At 40.5% G+C, this 15031-nt stretch overlaps 3 protein-coding genes across 4 annotated transcripts; 1 reads left to right on the top strand and 2 right to left on the bottom strand.

Annotated features, from left to right (window-relative positions):
* Positions 1 to 90: 90 nt before the first annotated feature.
* LOC108008296 (uncharacterized) lies at positions 91 to 3090 on the bottom strand. Its single transcript, XM_017072108.4, has 5 exons — positions 2360 to 3090; positions 1685 to 2261; positions 1547 to 1617; positions 1197 to 1486; positions 91 to 1139 (listed from the first exon to the last, which is right to left on the bottom strand). Exons 1-5 carry the CDS (start codon positions 3004 to 3006, stop codon positions 895 to 897), a joined length of 1830 nt encoding a protein of 609 aa, XP_016927597.2. The 5' UTR covers positions 3007 to 3090; the 3' UTR covers positions 91 to 894.
* A 2492-nt stretch (positions 3091 to 5582) lies between these two features.
* On the top strand, positions 5583 to 6243 carry LOC108008929 (protein FAM76B). 2 transcript variants are annotated; one of them, XM_017072840.3, is made up of 2 exons: positions 5583 to 5667; positions 5775 to 6243. In XM_017072840.3, exons 1-2 carry the CDS (start codon positions 5613 to 5615, stop codon positions 6110 to 6112), a joined length of 393 nt encoding a protein of 130 aa, XP_016928329.2. In that variant the 5' UTR covers positions 5583 to 5612; the 3' UTR covers positions 6113 to 6243. The 2 variants fall into 2 exon arrangements, with proteins under 2 accessions (XP_016928329.2, XP_016928330.1); XM_017072841.4 differs by having other exon boundaries at positions 5600 to 5717; positions 5775 to 6236.
* Positions 6244 to 6594: 351 nt separating this feature from the next.
* ppk9 (pickpocket 9) lies at positions 6595 to 14566 on the bottom strand. The gene is made up of 9 exons (XM_065863679.2): positions 13991 to 14566; positions 9936 to 10133; positions 9340 to 9624; positions 9033 to 9269; positions 8440 to 8618; positions 8181 to 8246; positions 7509 to 7600; positions 6849 to 6954; positions 6595 to 6777 (listed from the first exon to the last, which is right to left on the bottom strand). The coding sequence occupies exons 1-9, from the start codon at positions 14539 to 14541 to the stop codon at positions 6668 to 6670; spliced, it is 1824 nt and encodes a 607-aa protein (XP_065719751.2). The 5' UTR covers positions 14542 to 14566; the 3' UTR covers positions 6595 to 6667.
* Between the last annotated feature and the right edge of the window lie 465 nt (positions 14567 to 15031).

The following is a 15031-nucleotide window of genomic DNA, read 5'->3' as shown; positions in this document are numbered from 1 at the left end:
CTAGGATAGGACATGCAACCCATTCTACACACTACGTGATAAAACTTCGCCGAAGCTCTACAGTAGCAGAAAACAAATCAAAGTCGCCTCTTGAAGTACTTATCTAAAAATGATTCATTTATTTCGCTATCTTTCTTTTAGCATTTCAAGTGGTTTTCTATAGACGATGGCTCGTGTGTTTGGTTTGTTCTTATCAAAATACCGCTTGGTTGTTTGGGAATCTATGCTTATCTTAGTAGGTAGTCGGTAGTTCGTTAAAATGTAAGCTTATGCGATAACTACCGCAACGAAATGATGATGCTGAAGCGTATTGTATCGAATCGTTCTCCTATGCGTTAACTAGAAACTAATTATAAATTCAAGCATATTACATAAAATCACACAACAATCTCTGATGCATATTTTGCACTCGCTCTGACTTCGTTGTAAGTGGTACACACTATATGGAATATACACGCAGATAAGTTTATAACTAGGTTATGGTGGGCCGACTTTTAGACATTCGAAAACGGAAGAGGCGAAAAGTAGTATCTGGTTTGCTTTCACTTTTAGGAAACATATTTAGATACAGAAATATATGAGTAACTACTTAATATCATTCATTGGATGGTCATGTTTACATTACTTTAATTCAGATTTAACTTATGTTTTGTTGGTTACCAGAAAATTAACAGGAGTAGACTTCTATTATTTCAATATATAATAAAACTTCCTTTTTCACAACCAAAGTCCTAAGATTTTAACTAGCAAACGTTAGTTTCTACTTCTAAAATACCTTGTCGAAAAAATCAACCCACTTTAATCTAGTTATATGTATGATTAATTAGGATGATTAACATTCCGTGTTTCATTTAGCACAATTGACTTCTACAGCTAGTAATTAACCCGTTGCGTCTACGCCACAATATGGCTGTTTTTGTTAAGATCGGTGAGCAGCTCGGCGTCGAGATCTTCCGCCTCCAGAAGATCATTGCAGGCATCGCCGTTCAGCGAATGTGGAATGCTTGTGGACAGCACCATCCCCCGACCTCCGCCGCTCCCCGTTCCAATGGAAATATCATCGGGCGGGGAATTGCGACGCCTCTCACGCTCTCTGACAATGTGGGGCGCTTCGTTGAACTCGTCCAACTCGTCCATGCCTTTAAAAATGCACATCGTGAAATCTCGTAACTCCACAATGAATCAGGGAAACTTACCCGCATACTTGGTGCCCGCCAGGAGCAGATATTGGCCCGCTCGATGTGGCCACAACAGTCCTGTCATCACACAATAGGCCATGCAATCGGCCGAGTTAGTGATGCCCTGCAGCAGCTTGTAGCGCCACATGGGGCTGACCTGCAGCGCCACAATGGCAACGATGGGCAGGTAGATGAACCACACCAAACTGGAGGCGCCCAGATGCAGCAGGAAGTCAAGTTTCTTCGTGGAGTGCTCGTACTTCATTGTGTTGCGCAGCTCGTAAAGGAACCACATCATGAAGGAGGTGCTGTGAATTGATAGTGTGAATTAGGAATATGTTTCTTTTAACTGAGCTTAAATTACCCACCGTAGTATTAGGACTATCCAGCCGGGCCAGGTCTGGTATTCGTCGATGTCGGAAACCACATCGACTTCCGTCTGCAAACAAGTAAATGATGATGTACATTTAATTTAATAAATATTTTAGTTATTTCGAACTACTCACCCTATCCCAGATGTAAAGGAACACGTGAAACGCGCAGTATGGCACCCAGATGGACATTAGGATGATCCAACCAGTTCTGCTTATTTGTTGCCTAGTTACAGCCCAACCTTTGGCCAATAGCAACAGGATCAGCATGAAGGTGGTGCGGCTCAGAATGTCCAAAACATCTCCCGCCGCTTGCAATCTCGGCTCTCCCACTCCATTGGCCGCATAGTGAATCAAATGGGCGGTGATCAGTGCCAAACTAACGAACTCGCTCAACAGACTAAGGGTGAACAACTTGGTCACTGGATGCTTCTGCCGCCGCACCGCGTAAATTTGCATGGGCAGCAGCACAATATAGACGAGCATGAACACGAGGTACATCTCCAGAAGGTTCTGCTGATCGTACGAGTACTGGTAGGTCAGTGGATGAGCGGCCGAATTGTTTGGGTGTAAGTTGACCAGGTGGATGTCGTAGTGCAGGGTGTTCAGAAGGTTGCTGCTGAGTTTACTCAATCTGGGCAGGCTCTCGTGGGCGTGCCACTGGCAGGTGCTCTGGTTCTGATAGCAGGCCACCAGGGAGAGGTACCAGAATCTGTCGGGGAAATGTTGGGAATTAGTTAGGAGAGGGTAAAATAAATATCAAGCTCTATTTTCAAAACCACATTTACTGATAGAACACAGTGCACCCACCTTGGTTCCGCCTCCAGATTGATAACATATGTGAACTGCGATCCCGGGACGACGTTTCCGGGTGCATCCTCATCGCTGCATAGCTGATTGACAGGACAGGGGACGTGTCGCAGGAAGTCTCTTTTGGCACGGGGATTGCACGTGGAGTCGTAGGCGATTCTCTGGAGGCGGGAGAACATGCCCGTGCAGGCGGCCTCCCTGCTCCGCTGACTGCGATTCCCGTAGAACTCGAGGAAGGTGCTCCTGTCCAGGACGACGAGGGTGAGGGGAACCCCATACTTATCCGGCGACGTGATGTTGCCGTAGATATATCCAAAGGCATTTCGTCTCGTGGGATCCGCCTTGTTGAACCCGAATTTCACCAGGAACTGGAAGAAGTCCTCCGTCTGGAACTGCCCGCTGATGTGGGTGGCATTGCTCGAGGGCAGGGTATTCGCGGTGAGGAGCAGGATCAGGAATTCCAGGAAGATTATCCTGCGACTGCAAGACCACCACCTTTCACTTCTTATCAGTGGTTGTAGTTGTTTCGTGGACGCAGCCTCTTCTTCTTCTGCTCCCTCTGCGGGAGTCTCGGCCAGATGGCCGTCCTGCATTCCGGCTGCCTCGTTGGCACCGCCCACTTGCCAAGGTGGCGCCCCTTTGTGCATCGCTTGCTAGTTGGCAGAGCAATTTCTATTTTTATTTTTATTTTGCGGAAATTTCCACAAATCCGCTAGAGATGGCAAAATATCGATGACACAATATCGATTACGTATACCAAATACATCGATAAATAATGTTCAAAGCGGCCACACTAAAATACCAGGAGCGAGTCCCCGCTAACTTAGCCTTGTCACCCTCCCAACATTTTGGTAAGACCGTATGTGAATCTCTGTCGGTATATTTTAGCGTATACCAAATTTTTACTATAAATATACCACATGGCTGGTGTCCTCGCTAACTTAGCCGTGACACCCTCCCGCCATATAAAATAGGCTGCTTGCGACATAGCGGATACATGAACCTATCCTTTGATTTTTTGGCCATCTCTAATTGCTAATTGGATTTTGTTTTGGCAATAACGGCAATTCAAATTCAAAAATAGTAACTTTGTTATTTTTAATTTTTGACCAACCACTGGATAAAAATATGAACAAAATATAGGTTGATAGGGCAATCGATCAGAATAATTTGTACCTTCAAAAACGTGGGGACGAAAAATTTCAAAAAGTAACCTTTGAAGTCATTGGTATTATCCCAAATAATATAAAAAGGTTGTATTTATCAATACGAGTTCCAATCGTCTTCAGAAATTACACACAATTTAAATGTAAATCGCTTTGTTTTTTGAAACCACTATAAACATCCCAGAGATTATTTCTACATATTTAAAATAATATGTTTTTTTTTAAACTAGCAAAAATGAAATGGTTCAAATTATAAGAATAATTTGATTTGATTAATTGTGTAATACTTTTTTTGATTAAAATGTATTTTTCACAAAAAAATGTTCGCAAACAAAATGTATGTACGTAGGTAATTTATCAATTCTCAAGGGAAGTTTACAACAACTGCAATTTTTGGGATAAACGGACAATGGAAGTCTTTACCAGGTTACCAAATGGGTATCTTATCTATTTTATTTTAAGATCTTCTTATACCTTGAGCTCTCCCACTCCTCATTTTGTTCACGCCAATGGCAATTTTGAACAATAAATTTCAATAATTCCCAAATTTATGTGACCACCCTTTCAGCCCCCAAAACTTCAAAGTGCAAAGTTGGGTAGTACGAAATACGCAGCTCCCGGATCTCGCACCCAAACCTCAATAAGCGTCCCTTTCGCTTACTCATTTAAAATGCAGCCGGCGGTGGCGAGAAAAATCTCATGTGGATTGTGGTTTTCCACGCCCCCTTTTTTCCAATTCCACCAGCAAAGGTGCAAAAAATCCACACTCTTTGACAATTCCTTTGAGATTCGGTTGCGGGAGGGAGACAGCTAGAGGGTGTGCGAAAGGGAGAGTGCGGTTTTGCATAAAAAGTATGAAGCCATTGAAATGTAGATTTTCCCATTGTTATGTGTGGCAGATGAAAACTTTGAATCTTGGAGCAGATCAACCGAAGCTTACAGCAAGTAATATTTCCCCCCCTTTCGATGACCCATTTTCATTCGACCATTTCTCACTCATTTATTGATGACGTCGCAAAAACGAAAAGGGAGTTGCAGAAGAAGCAGCATAAATTCATGAGCTTTCTTAGCCATAGTTTTTGGCATTTGTTGACGGTCACAGTTCACTCAGTTGTGCAAAAGTCAAGACAAATACAATAAATGAGACTTCCAGGGGTGTATATAAAAATACAGTCAAGCTTCTATAGTTGGATTTGTAGTAATTGATCAACGAAATTTGATGGGGAGTAATATTCATAATTAGTTTTTATAAATTTTATCAAATGTGAAATATATTTGTATTAGGTTAAAAAAGCCAATATAATTTGTCTGTACACTCTGAAAATTTTATTGACAGACCAAAATTATATATAAAACTGTCCACCTTGACTCAAAATTTGTTTATAATTTAAATTCTTCTTATGTAATATCTTGCTTTGTACTAATTTAAAAAATTAAATATTTATTTTTTTGTGCCCTGTTACTTATATGTGTATTGAAGCCAGACTGTACGACTTTCCGAACAAATAATAGCTGGCGCAAAACAACTTACTTCAAATAATTCGGCAAATATTAAGCACACATAACATGTGGACGGACGAAAAGTTCATTTCAATGTCTGCCGTCGACCCCAATAATAAAATCCGACAAGGTTGGCAAAAATACAAAGGGAGCGCAATTTGTCGTCCTTTTCTGACAGGTCCCACCCTCTCTTTCTCTTTCTATTCGACTGAAGGAGCAAACAGTTCATTGAAATGCCGGCGACGGAACATGGACAATGAAGGTTCGATGATGATGAGGTGGAAATATCGGGAGATTCGGTATGATTTTCGCCAACTTTGCACAAATTGTATTTTATTTTTGATTAGGCCGGCGCGACTGTTTATGTTTGGCCAATAAAAAGATGGTGGGGCAGTTGGCGTGATTAGGCAGACTCAAGTGTGGGATATCTCCGTGGGATCGTTCAGATTGGCTTTGCGAAAATAGAATTGATAATACTGGCTTACACGCAAAATAACACAATAAGTTGGACCCCTGGATCTGGAAAATGGCGTTAAAAAGCCGTCACCACACTATAGTACTTTTTCAAACAAATTGGTAGGCTATACATGTTAATGACATTTTCAATAAAATTCAGAAGGCTTTGGTTTTCACTTCTCCGCAGTAAGTTGTGAAAATTTTAAACAACGTTGAATTAATATCAATTCTTATCGGTTTGTTTTATCTTATTTTATGGATCTATTACATAGTATACTTTCTGTGACCCACAGATATGGAATCGCCCGACAACAGGCTGTACATGTGCAGCGTTTGCTTCCAACGATACCTGTGGAAGGATCTCTCGGATAAGGAACACCGGTGCTTCCGCTGTCGCTTGCCACCCAAAGTATGTTTAATCTGCAGTACGAATTTCGAGCCCCGAGATAAGATCACTAACTACTGCAAACGCTGTGATTTCTTCATACACAAACATGTGGCCGTCAAGCCACCTCCGATTCCCGAAGGACGAGAGGACTTCGAGTCAAACAGAGAGGGAACCTCGTTCACAGAACGCTGGGAGGAGATTAAGGCGGCCTCTGGCATAACCGACGACTACTTGAGTGACTAAGTTCGAGAATCACACAGTGCTGTTGCACTTTAAAAAATAAAAATATTCTATTAAAGAAAATAACTAAGTAAACATGACGAAACATCAAATGTTAGTTTGATAATATCTTTGTAACTGCATAAGGGTTAACAAGTATAAGAACTATTCACTAGGAATGGCACACTAAGCTCGATATTGTTTGATAATATAAATATCAGTTAAATTGATAAAATAAACCAAGTCCAAATTCAAAATTATTCTAAAAACATCGTTAAAAAAGTTACAATATTGTATTTATATTGTATCCTTGGGGATTCTAAAAAGTGTACACTTTTATATTAATATTGTTAAGATCTTCTAAAACGGAGTAACGTATTCCCTTAAATTTAAAGAAAAGTTAATATGACTATAATTGACTTAGTTTAAGAGGTTGTGATACAGATGTTTATATTTCATCATAGGTTTCTTAAAAGGAGATATATTTAGTGATCTAATAAGCAACGTAATTCTTTTTCATTTTCCTTTAATTAAGACGTTAAAAAGATTATTTTAACATAGTTTACAAACTGCTCTGAATTAACTGAGAAACATGCGGCGCACAAATCGTGCTGTAAAATAGTAGAGGATTTCCGTAAAGCTCAGGGCGCTGCAACCCAGGAAAAATCCAACAAGGCCGCCGATGTAAACTGCGAAAGTGGAAAGTGAAATCGAGTGACCCAAGTGAATCCTAAAGTTTAGATAAGAGGGAAAAACTTACCCAAAACATCTGCGAAGGAGAAGAGGACGTCGCGGCGCAGTTGCATCTTGGGATATTCCACAATACCCCATTGTAAATTAGCGCCCAGAAACCAGACACGCGAACGCTGAAGATAAGCCGGAAAATACAGAGAAAATTCCGAAATATATACAGATAAGCAGATAAGTGAAAGAAAAGCTAAATGGGAACAACAACATCATCATCAGTATTCTGGTAACAAGGCAAGTAAGCAAAAATTATTATTAAATGTAAAAACTTTCGCCGCACACAGCGCGAAAAAAAGTTAAACAAAACTTTTGGTTTTCCCGCCCCTTTTCGTACACCTCATCCCCAAAATAATTGCATATTTCAAGGCGCCCAGTTCCTGCAACTTCTGCGCTTATTATTTTTTACGGCCCGGACTACAATTTTGATGTTTGTTTAAGGCAAAATGCCCCTCCGCCTGGCTCCGCTTTTCTCCGACGGATTTTCCCCAGTTTTCCGGGCATTTTTCCACTTGAAATGCGCGACGCAGCGGCGTCTGCAGTTGCCACTTAACGAGCACTAGATGGCGCTTCTGTTCGCCATAAACATTTTTACAGTTAAAGTTTACTTTATATTTTTTAATAGGGCGTTCGCCATTTTTTCATTTATTTTTATTATTATGTGCGATGTACTTACGTAGGACTGCACAAAGAAGTTGGAGTCATCACAGTTGGCCAAACAATTGCAATTGATTTTGTATTTGTCCGATTTTAAGGAGATTATCTCGCCTGTGTGGTTAAAGAATTGAATCTATTACAAACAAGTTTAAACTAAAGTTTCTAAAGTATGCTGTATAAAAAATGATAGACACAAAATTGATAGAGCTTTTTTATAAGGTTGTTCTTAGGACTTTTTTTCGGTAATCAATATATAATTTAACCTCAGAAAAGGTATAAAACTATGAACTATAAACCACGCTCATAAAATTTCAACAAAATATAAATTTCTCCAAAAATATTAGATTTAAAAATCTGTCGTCCATCAAACTAATATTCTTTTTTCATAGTCTCCAAATTTAATATTCCCCTCTCTAATAAAAAACAAGCTTTTCCGGTCAAAACATTTATCCAGCTTATCAATGTCAACCTGTCCGATAATCTCTTCTCCCCTAGCAAATTACTTCCATCATTTCAATTACGCAACAGGTTGTCTATTTCCAACCTTGACTTTTGACCACCCCCTGAAAAATTAAATTATGGTCACGTTCTGGGAAAATGCTGTCCATTTTTTCTGACCGAAAAAATGTAAATCGAATTTCCGGCCCAGGTTAAATATTTGCATGTTCTTGGTGCGGTGGAAATTACTCACGTTTAATTTTGACCAGGCATCCGATGCCCTCCAGCCCGCAAACAGGCAACCTTCGACCGTTTCGCACTAGAAGCACATAAAAGAAAGAGACGGATGTGGTGCATTGGAGCGGGACAGATAATCGTGCTAAAGTTGCCACTTAAACTACGAGTATTTAAACATTTTACGACCGAATTCGCCCCATAAAACTGGGCAGCTTTTGATGCATCCCCGTCCGGCGCATAAAAGTTAACTTTAATGGGGGCCAATTAAGTGCAACTCTGTGTCCCGAAAATATGATTATACCCACAGCGGTTCCGGTAGAAGTGCGGAATGCAGCCGCAGACCCGAAGAGCGAAAAACATTCTGCACTCGGAGAGACAGAGGCCAAAGCTGTAGATGGGCACAGTCAGCATTTCCTCGGCCTCGTAGTTGAAGCGACAGCTCCTTTGCTTGGTGCTGAAACTGCCGCAAAATTTTAAGATATGTTACAAAATATTCATTAGCTAAATAACCTCGAGAGGGATTTAAGTAAGCCCAATAAAATAACAATATCTGTGGCTATTCAAAAAACCGCGAATTCTTCAGAGAAGATAGGTTAATAAAAAAAATTTAGTTTTACTATCTTCAAAGCTCCTTAAAATGTTTCTCTGCCGATAAAAGCATTTTAAAAGTAATATTAATATATAAAAAAATATGAAATCGGAAGAATTCGCCTATGTCTATTTCTTTGTGGTGGTCCTTGGCAAGATTTAAAAAAATGCGAATTCTTTAGAAGAATTAATAAAGAGCAACATATATATACTCTTGAATAGTCTTTGCGGTATTTTTTAAAATTTCTATTACGTTTAGAAGATGCTGATTTAGACTCACGCTCTGGCCTCCTCATTTGTATAGATTTCCAGGGCAATGAGTTCCACGGTGGTATAGTCACTCTCTGGGAAGGTATATCTCTGTTTCGATATGCTCGGCACATCTCCGGCCCCGTGAAAATAAACATCGTACGCAGTCGAAAGGTTTATAATCTGGGCGTAAATCTCGCCATCCAGCGGATGAACTGTTACCCTGTCGCCGTGGTCCAAAAGGCTCCAATCTCCGGAGCGCCAGTAGCTGCCAATAAGCCAAGTGGCCGGGAAAGAGCCATCAAATCAGAGCCACTTCCTGGCCAACAATTACTCACTCGAAGGAATTGTAGCGAGCCACCAGAGAGTTGACTGAATGGCAAATGCCAAACTCCGTTTGCGTCTCGTAGATGAACATTTTGACGGCGGCGCCACTGCTGATTTCCGGCTCGAAGGCCCATTTCAGTTCGTAGAGCAGGTCCAAGTACTTGTAACTGGGAATCCCATACGACTTGTTCAGCGGCAGCGTCTCCAAGTTGTCGTAAGTGAGGCTGGCAAGTTTAACAATAAAATCGCGGAAATCCTCTTGATCCTCCTCGGACAAGAATTGGTCGGGATGGGCCCTGCAAGAGTGCATCGGAGGAAATACACTTCAACTATGATTTTTACATACTTTAAATTTAACGCTCTTTGTAGCGCATTTCTAATATATAATTATAAAATATATATTATGGGTTTCACTTAGCAAATATTATATTTTTTATAACGAGTTCTTGTTGTATAACTATAAATACATATGGTTTGGCTTTCATTTTTGTTCCATCGGGTGAACCGCCAAATTCATTTGTATTGGGGTGTCAATAAGCATAATTTAATTCAGAAATCCGACTTAATAGATTATTGGCATCATGAATGGGACTGCTTTTCTACTCACAGTATGTACTCCTCTACTTTCAGCTCGTCGATCCGCTTGTGCGGACAGACTGTCAGCGATGGAAAGCTAGTGTTCCAGACCAGCTTATTTCGATCCATGGATATAACCATTGGCGAGGTCTGGAATCGGTGCCAGGTCCGCTTGCTCAACGAGATGATGCTGAATAAAGCCACGCAGATGAATGCAAACCAGAGCATGCTAAAAAAGAACGTATAAAAAGCTGAATGAAATACCCAAAAATGCGGCAGAGTCAAAAATGATATATGGGTTCGGGGAATAATTCGCACTGCTGTTGAGTGTGCATTCTGGCGGAGGACATAAAAATCTATTGCGTGTAAATTTTTTTCTTGTAAGCATTATGCGAAATATTCGCGACGAAAGAATTATGGCCAAGTCGAAGGAGGAGTCAACGAACGCATCAACGCTTTCCAACCCTTTGCCGGCTTTTCCTAGACTTTTCTCCGTTTTCTTTGAACCGCCACGAGGAAACTGGCCGAGACACAGACAGAAGTCGCCAAAAATCCTTTGCACATTTTCCCCATTTCGAGCGAATGTCTTCTACAATGACATTTTGATGCCAGCAATGGCTCATAAAGCTTTCAGCGCTCTCACACACAGAAAAACACTCTGCTACTTGGCTTTTAATTTTCCCTAACATTTTCCAGCTCTTTATTATTTCTGTGAGAAGCTCCATACCATTTTTTTTGGAATTTTCTTCTCCGACAACTGAGTGCTGTACTTTGTCTAACACCACAAAATTCCTTTTGGACATCGCATATGACAGACTCATTGTGATTTCCACTGCCATTCCCACTCCCATTTCCACATTTTCCCCTTGCTTACCACTGCCATTTTCCATTTCCCAACTCTTGTCAGTCTGGCCTGCAATTTATGTATTTGCTTTGTTTCATCATCTCGCCACTCATATGCATAAAATTTGTGCGTGAATGAGGCTCAGTGATGCATGTTTGATGCCACAACATTCTCGTTTGTAAATCGTGCAGCAAGGGTTGTTTTTCGACTTTTTTGGGGATCAGTGGATGCTTAAATTTCCACATAGTTCCTAGCTGAGGTATGCCATTGAAATGTGCGTGATATGGGATTAATATTGTCAAAAAGCTGCTATCCAAATTCCTCCATTACTTAAGATGCTTCTTGAAGAAAGAATTTTATATTATTCTTTTTTGTTTGTTAAGAAAATGACATATGAATAGATAAGATATAAATGAAAGAGTTTATAAATGAACATTTTTATGATGGACTGATAATGATTGAAAATTCAGATATTTATTTTTACCATTCCTTTTGACTATCATTATTAAAACATTTTAAAAAAAGAATGTTCAATTTAAATCTAAACATAATAATTTATATTTATGTTTTGTTCAGTGTAGCTCAAAACAAATAAAGAAGACCTAGTCCAATTTGTTGTTTGTTAAATCTTTTAATTTCTTTATGTAGTTTTTTATTTTTGGTGAGCTATAAGTAATTTAAAAATTTGTAGTCCCAAAAAATGCATTGAAATTCAAAGCCCTCTGATACCGTAATTGCTTAACCAATTTCAAACCCTTTTTTCGCACAGTTTGTAGAATTTCAACTCCCCCAATGCAAGGGTTTAAGTTGTGACAGAGTTCAGGGCACTCGAAAGCCCGATGCCCTGCCATAGATTTCGGATCCGTACCCCCCTCGAAAACCCCCCTAATCCTGTGCGTCCTACGCCGCTGCGTGTTTTGCATTTGCATTTGCAGTTTTCGGTTGTGGATTATGCAATCGTGCACCTGTCGCCGCCACCCAAAAAGGGGGGAAAATCCCTCATAGTTACCATATCAACGCTTGTGAAATTGAGGTTATCACATGTCAGCGACACAGACTCTTTCTCTCAGGTTTATGCATTTCACTTCCCTTGCCCCAGCTTGTTTTGTATGCAAGTGGGTTCCTTTATATATACCTATTTTTTCCACAAATTCTTTAGTTTTTGAGGGAGGGCGGGAAGAAGAGCTTAAGTTGGGCTTGTGATGGAGTTGTGCATAATCCAGAAATTTGTGCGTCACAAGCTCATTTTTTGCCATGGCAAAGCATATTTTCCCCTTGTATTTTCTACTTTTTGGTTTGCAGGGCCAAATAAATCCAAATTGTGCCAAGTGGAATTGGTCAAAGAAATAAATTTTCCGAGAAAAATGCTCAACAAATCATTTTCATGAAGGGCCTGGGGGAAGTGTATTAATTAAAGCTAAGCTTTGCGTGACCTCCTTCCTTTCATCTACATTTCACCTTTGGTACCCATGGCCTTTCCCCCAAACAACACCTGTCAGTTGGGATTCGGTTCTGGCGGAAAACTAACAATAATTGTAATTGAGCTTCATGATTTTGGGGAGAGCTCATGGGGTGCACTCCGAAAAAATGTAGTCGGCTATTGATTAATTAACAAAAAGAATTTATAATTATTGGTTACCTATTATAAAATTAGGTTTTAAAATCAATTATTTATAGGTTTCTTCTGGGGAGCAAATTGAATTCATTGTTCTTATGTCTCAATATCATGTTAATCTCTTCATTGAGTTAAAGTGGTTTCCCGAAAAATGTAGAAATTCCCAATATTGTTTAGCTTTTATTTGATTTAAAGCTCTTAACTGAGGTAATGTTCTGGTTAAAATGTGTCGTTTGAACAAGTTCCAATCCATCTTAACTTAGATCCTTAACATAACATTGTAAAATCGGACATCAAACTATACTTAGTCCTACGAAGCTCCTAATTTTTGTTATAATAATTTTTTATTTATAAAACTTTGATATCTTTCCCGTCTTTCCTGGCAGTGTCTGCTTGGCCCTGTCCTTGGCCCGACTGTTATCCACTAATTAACCCTCAGCCGGCAGCCCTGACAGATTTCCCACCAACCACCGCATCCGCATCTGCACCCCCGCCCCTTCCTTTTGGCCACTTTGGTGGAGTGTTGCCAATTTAAGCCTTGCCGCGGCCAAAACGGAAAGAGAAAGGTAGCGAAAGCATCGGAGAATTTCCCTGCTTTCCCCCTTTCAGAGTGTGTGTGTGTAATCCTGTTTGTCATGTCATGTCAGTTTTAAGGATTTATTGCACCGCACGAAAATACAAATTCCAGCAACAAAATATTACTTCAGACCACAAGATCTACCTTCCCCCATCGACCACATAAAACGGAAGATATGTGGAAAAATGTATTTCGCTTCGAGAAGTTTTATGTGGGGGCTCTCGGCACGCACTTCCCCTTCAGGACCGCTCTGCTATGAAGCCGAATCCGAATCGGAATCTCTGCACGTGGCCTTGGTCGGTGGATAGTCCTTTTTTAAGCCCGACTTATAGTTTTGTATCGTTTTAGTTTCAACTTTATGGTTTCTAGGGGGTGAACTGTGGTAATCCTATGTATAAGTTAAACTAGCGGTTTCTGGTCCTTTATGGTCGTATTGAGGTTTGACATTAATTTCCTTGTAAATTAATGGAGTGGAAATGTTGCCTGAGTTCTTACAACCGCCTAACCACATATTGTCTAATGAGATCTAGGTTAGGAGGATACAGTATTTTAGAAAGAGGCCTTTTGGGGTTTTTCCGAACATTCGATTTTGGTAGGGTTTTATTCTGAATCGAGATTAAGTGTTCTTGTTTTGCAAGACGGTTTGCGACTCGAAAAATTAAGAGTACTTTCATCTCTATTTAAGAATCGCATCGTCTTAAAAAACAAACTCAATAGCACATTTGTCTCGATTTCAAGAAATCTTCTTCTCGAATAAGTGAGAAGACGAATTCTTAAATGAAGATAATTTACATAATATCGGCTGTTTATGTTTCCCTGGAAAACTTTTTTTAAAGGGTTGAAACAAAGCCTGTCTTTATGATTTTTTAAAAATTATTTTGGTGCGTAACCCAGAAGGCTCTCCAAATTTTTGGTTGGCTTTGTTTTCTCCTAAAAACCTGATATTTTCCTAATTTCGTTGCTTTCCGTTTTCCCACCTCGAGTCCAATTTCATTACCCATTATCCAATTGTGTGGCCAAATCCAACAGTCTATTCTAGTCACTACTCACCGTTCGACAAAGTTCAGGCCGAGCTTGGCCAAATAAATGAAGCCGTGTATGGAGGAGCCCTGCAGGAACTCGATTATGAAAGCCTGCACTTTGGCCAGGCAGGCACCGCGGCTATCCCTCGGATTTTGCCGGTCCAGGACCTCTTCATCCTCTTTCCCCTGCTCCGCCTTGCCTCGATCCTGTGGCGGTTGCCATAGTGGCGGACGGCGAAAGGAGCGAATGCTCCTGCTGGTGGGTCCTTGCTGATTAATGGCCACGTTCTCGTCATTAGCTTTCGCAATTGTTTTGCTGCCATTTGGATTATGCTGATGTCTTTGCGCGGTGCCAGGAAAAATCAGCAGTCCAGGACCAGGACCAGAGCCAGGACCCCACCTCCTGGCATTGTCCTGCGGCGGCAGCAGCGAAGCTGTCGACGAAGTCAGCAGTGAGTCTCTGCCGGATGCGGATCCCTCGATTTCATTTTCATCCCAGCTGCTCCTCCTCGAAGTCAGTGTCGTCCTTGTCGTCCTCGCAGCCGCTGACGGCGAGCTGTCGACAATTTTCGGTTGCATATCCTTGGGCGCTGCTGCAAGACAGGATTTATTGATGCAGTTTTAGAAGGTTGAAAGCTAAAATTGGGAAAATACACATTTAAGAAAATATGCAATAAAGAGCTTTTTATATTCTAAAGATATTCTTAAACGAGTAGTTTTTATTTATTTAACTAATTGCAACACTAGAAATTGTGCCAGTTTAAAAATATTGAAGAACTTATAATATTATAATTACATTTAATGTCGTAGCTCGTCGGTTTTAATGCAATGGGTTAATGTTTCAGTCTTTTTTTGCTATTGCGAATCCTCTGTCTGATATAAGCTTTATATTATAAACCTTTAGTACCCCAATCGCACTTGTCCACATGCTACCACCGAAATCCCTCTTCAGGGAGAACACTACAGTAATCGCTTGTCGATAACACTTGCGGAATACAACACTGCGCCTGCATTACAGTACTGAACATGTGCATCGAACCACCCACCCACGCTGATTACGGTACAAACT

This window comes from Drosophila suzukii, chromosome 2R (genome assembly GCF_043229965.1).
Source record: "Drosophila suzukii chromosome 2R, CBGP_Dsuzu_IsoJpt1.0, whole genome shotgun sequence".
NCBI classification, from domain to species: Eukaryota; Metazoa; Arthropoda; class Insecta; order Diptera; family Drosophilidae; genus Drosophila; species Drosophila suzukii.
This window is presented reverse-complemented; position numbering and strand designations above follow the sequence as displayed.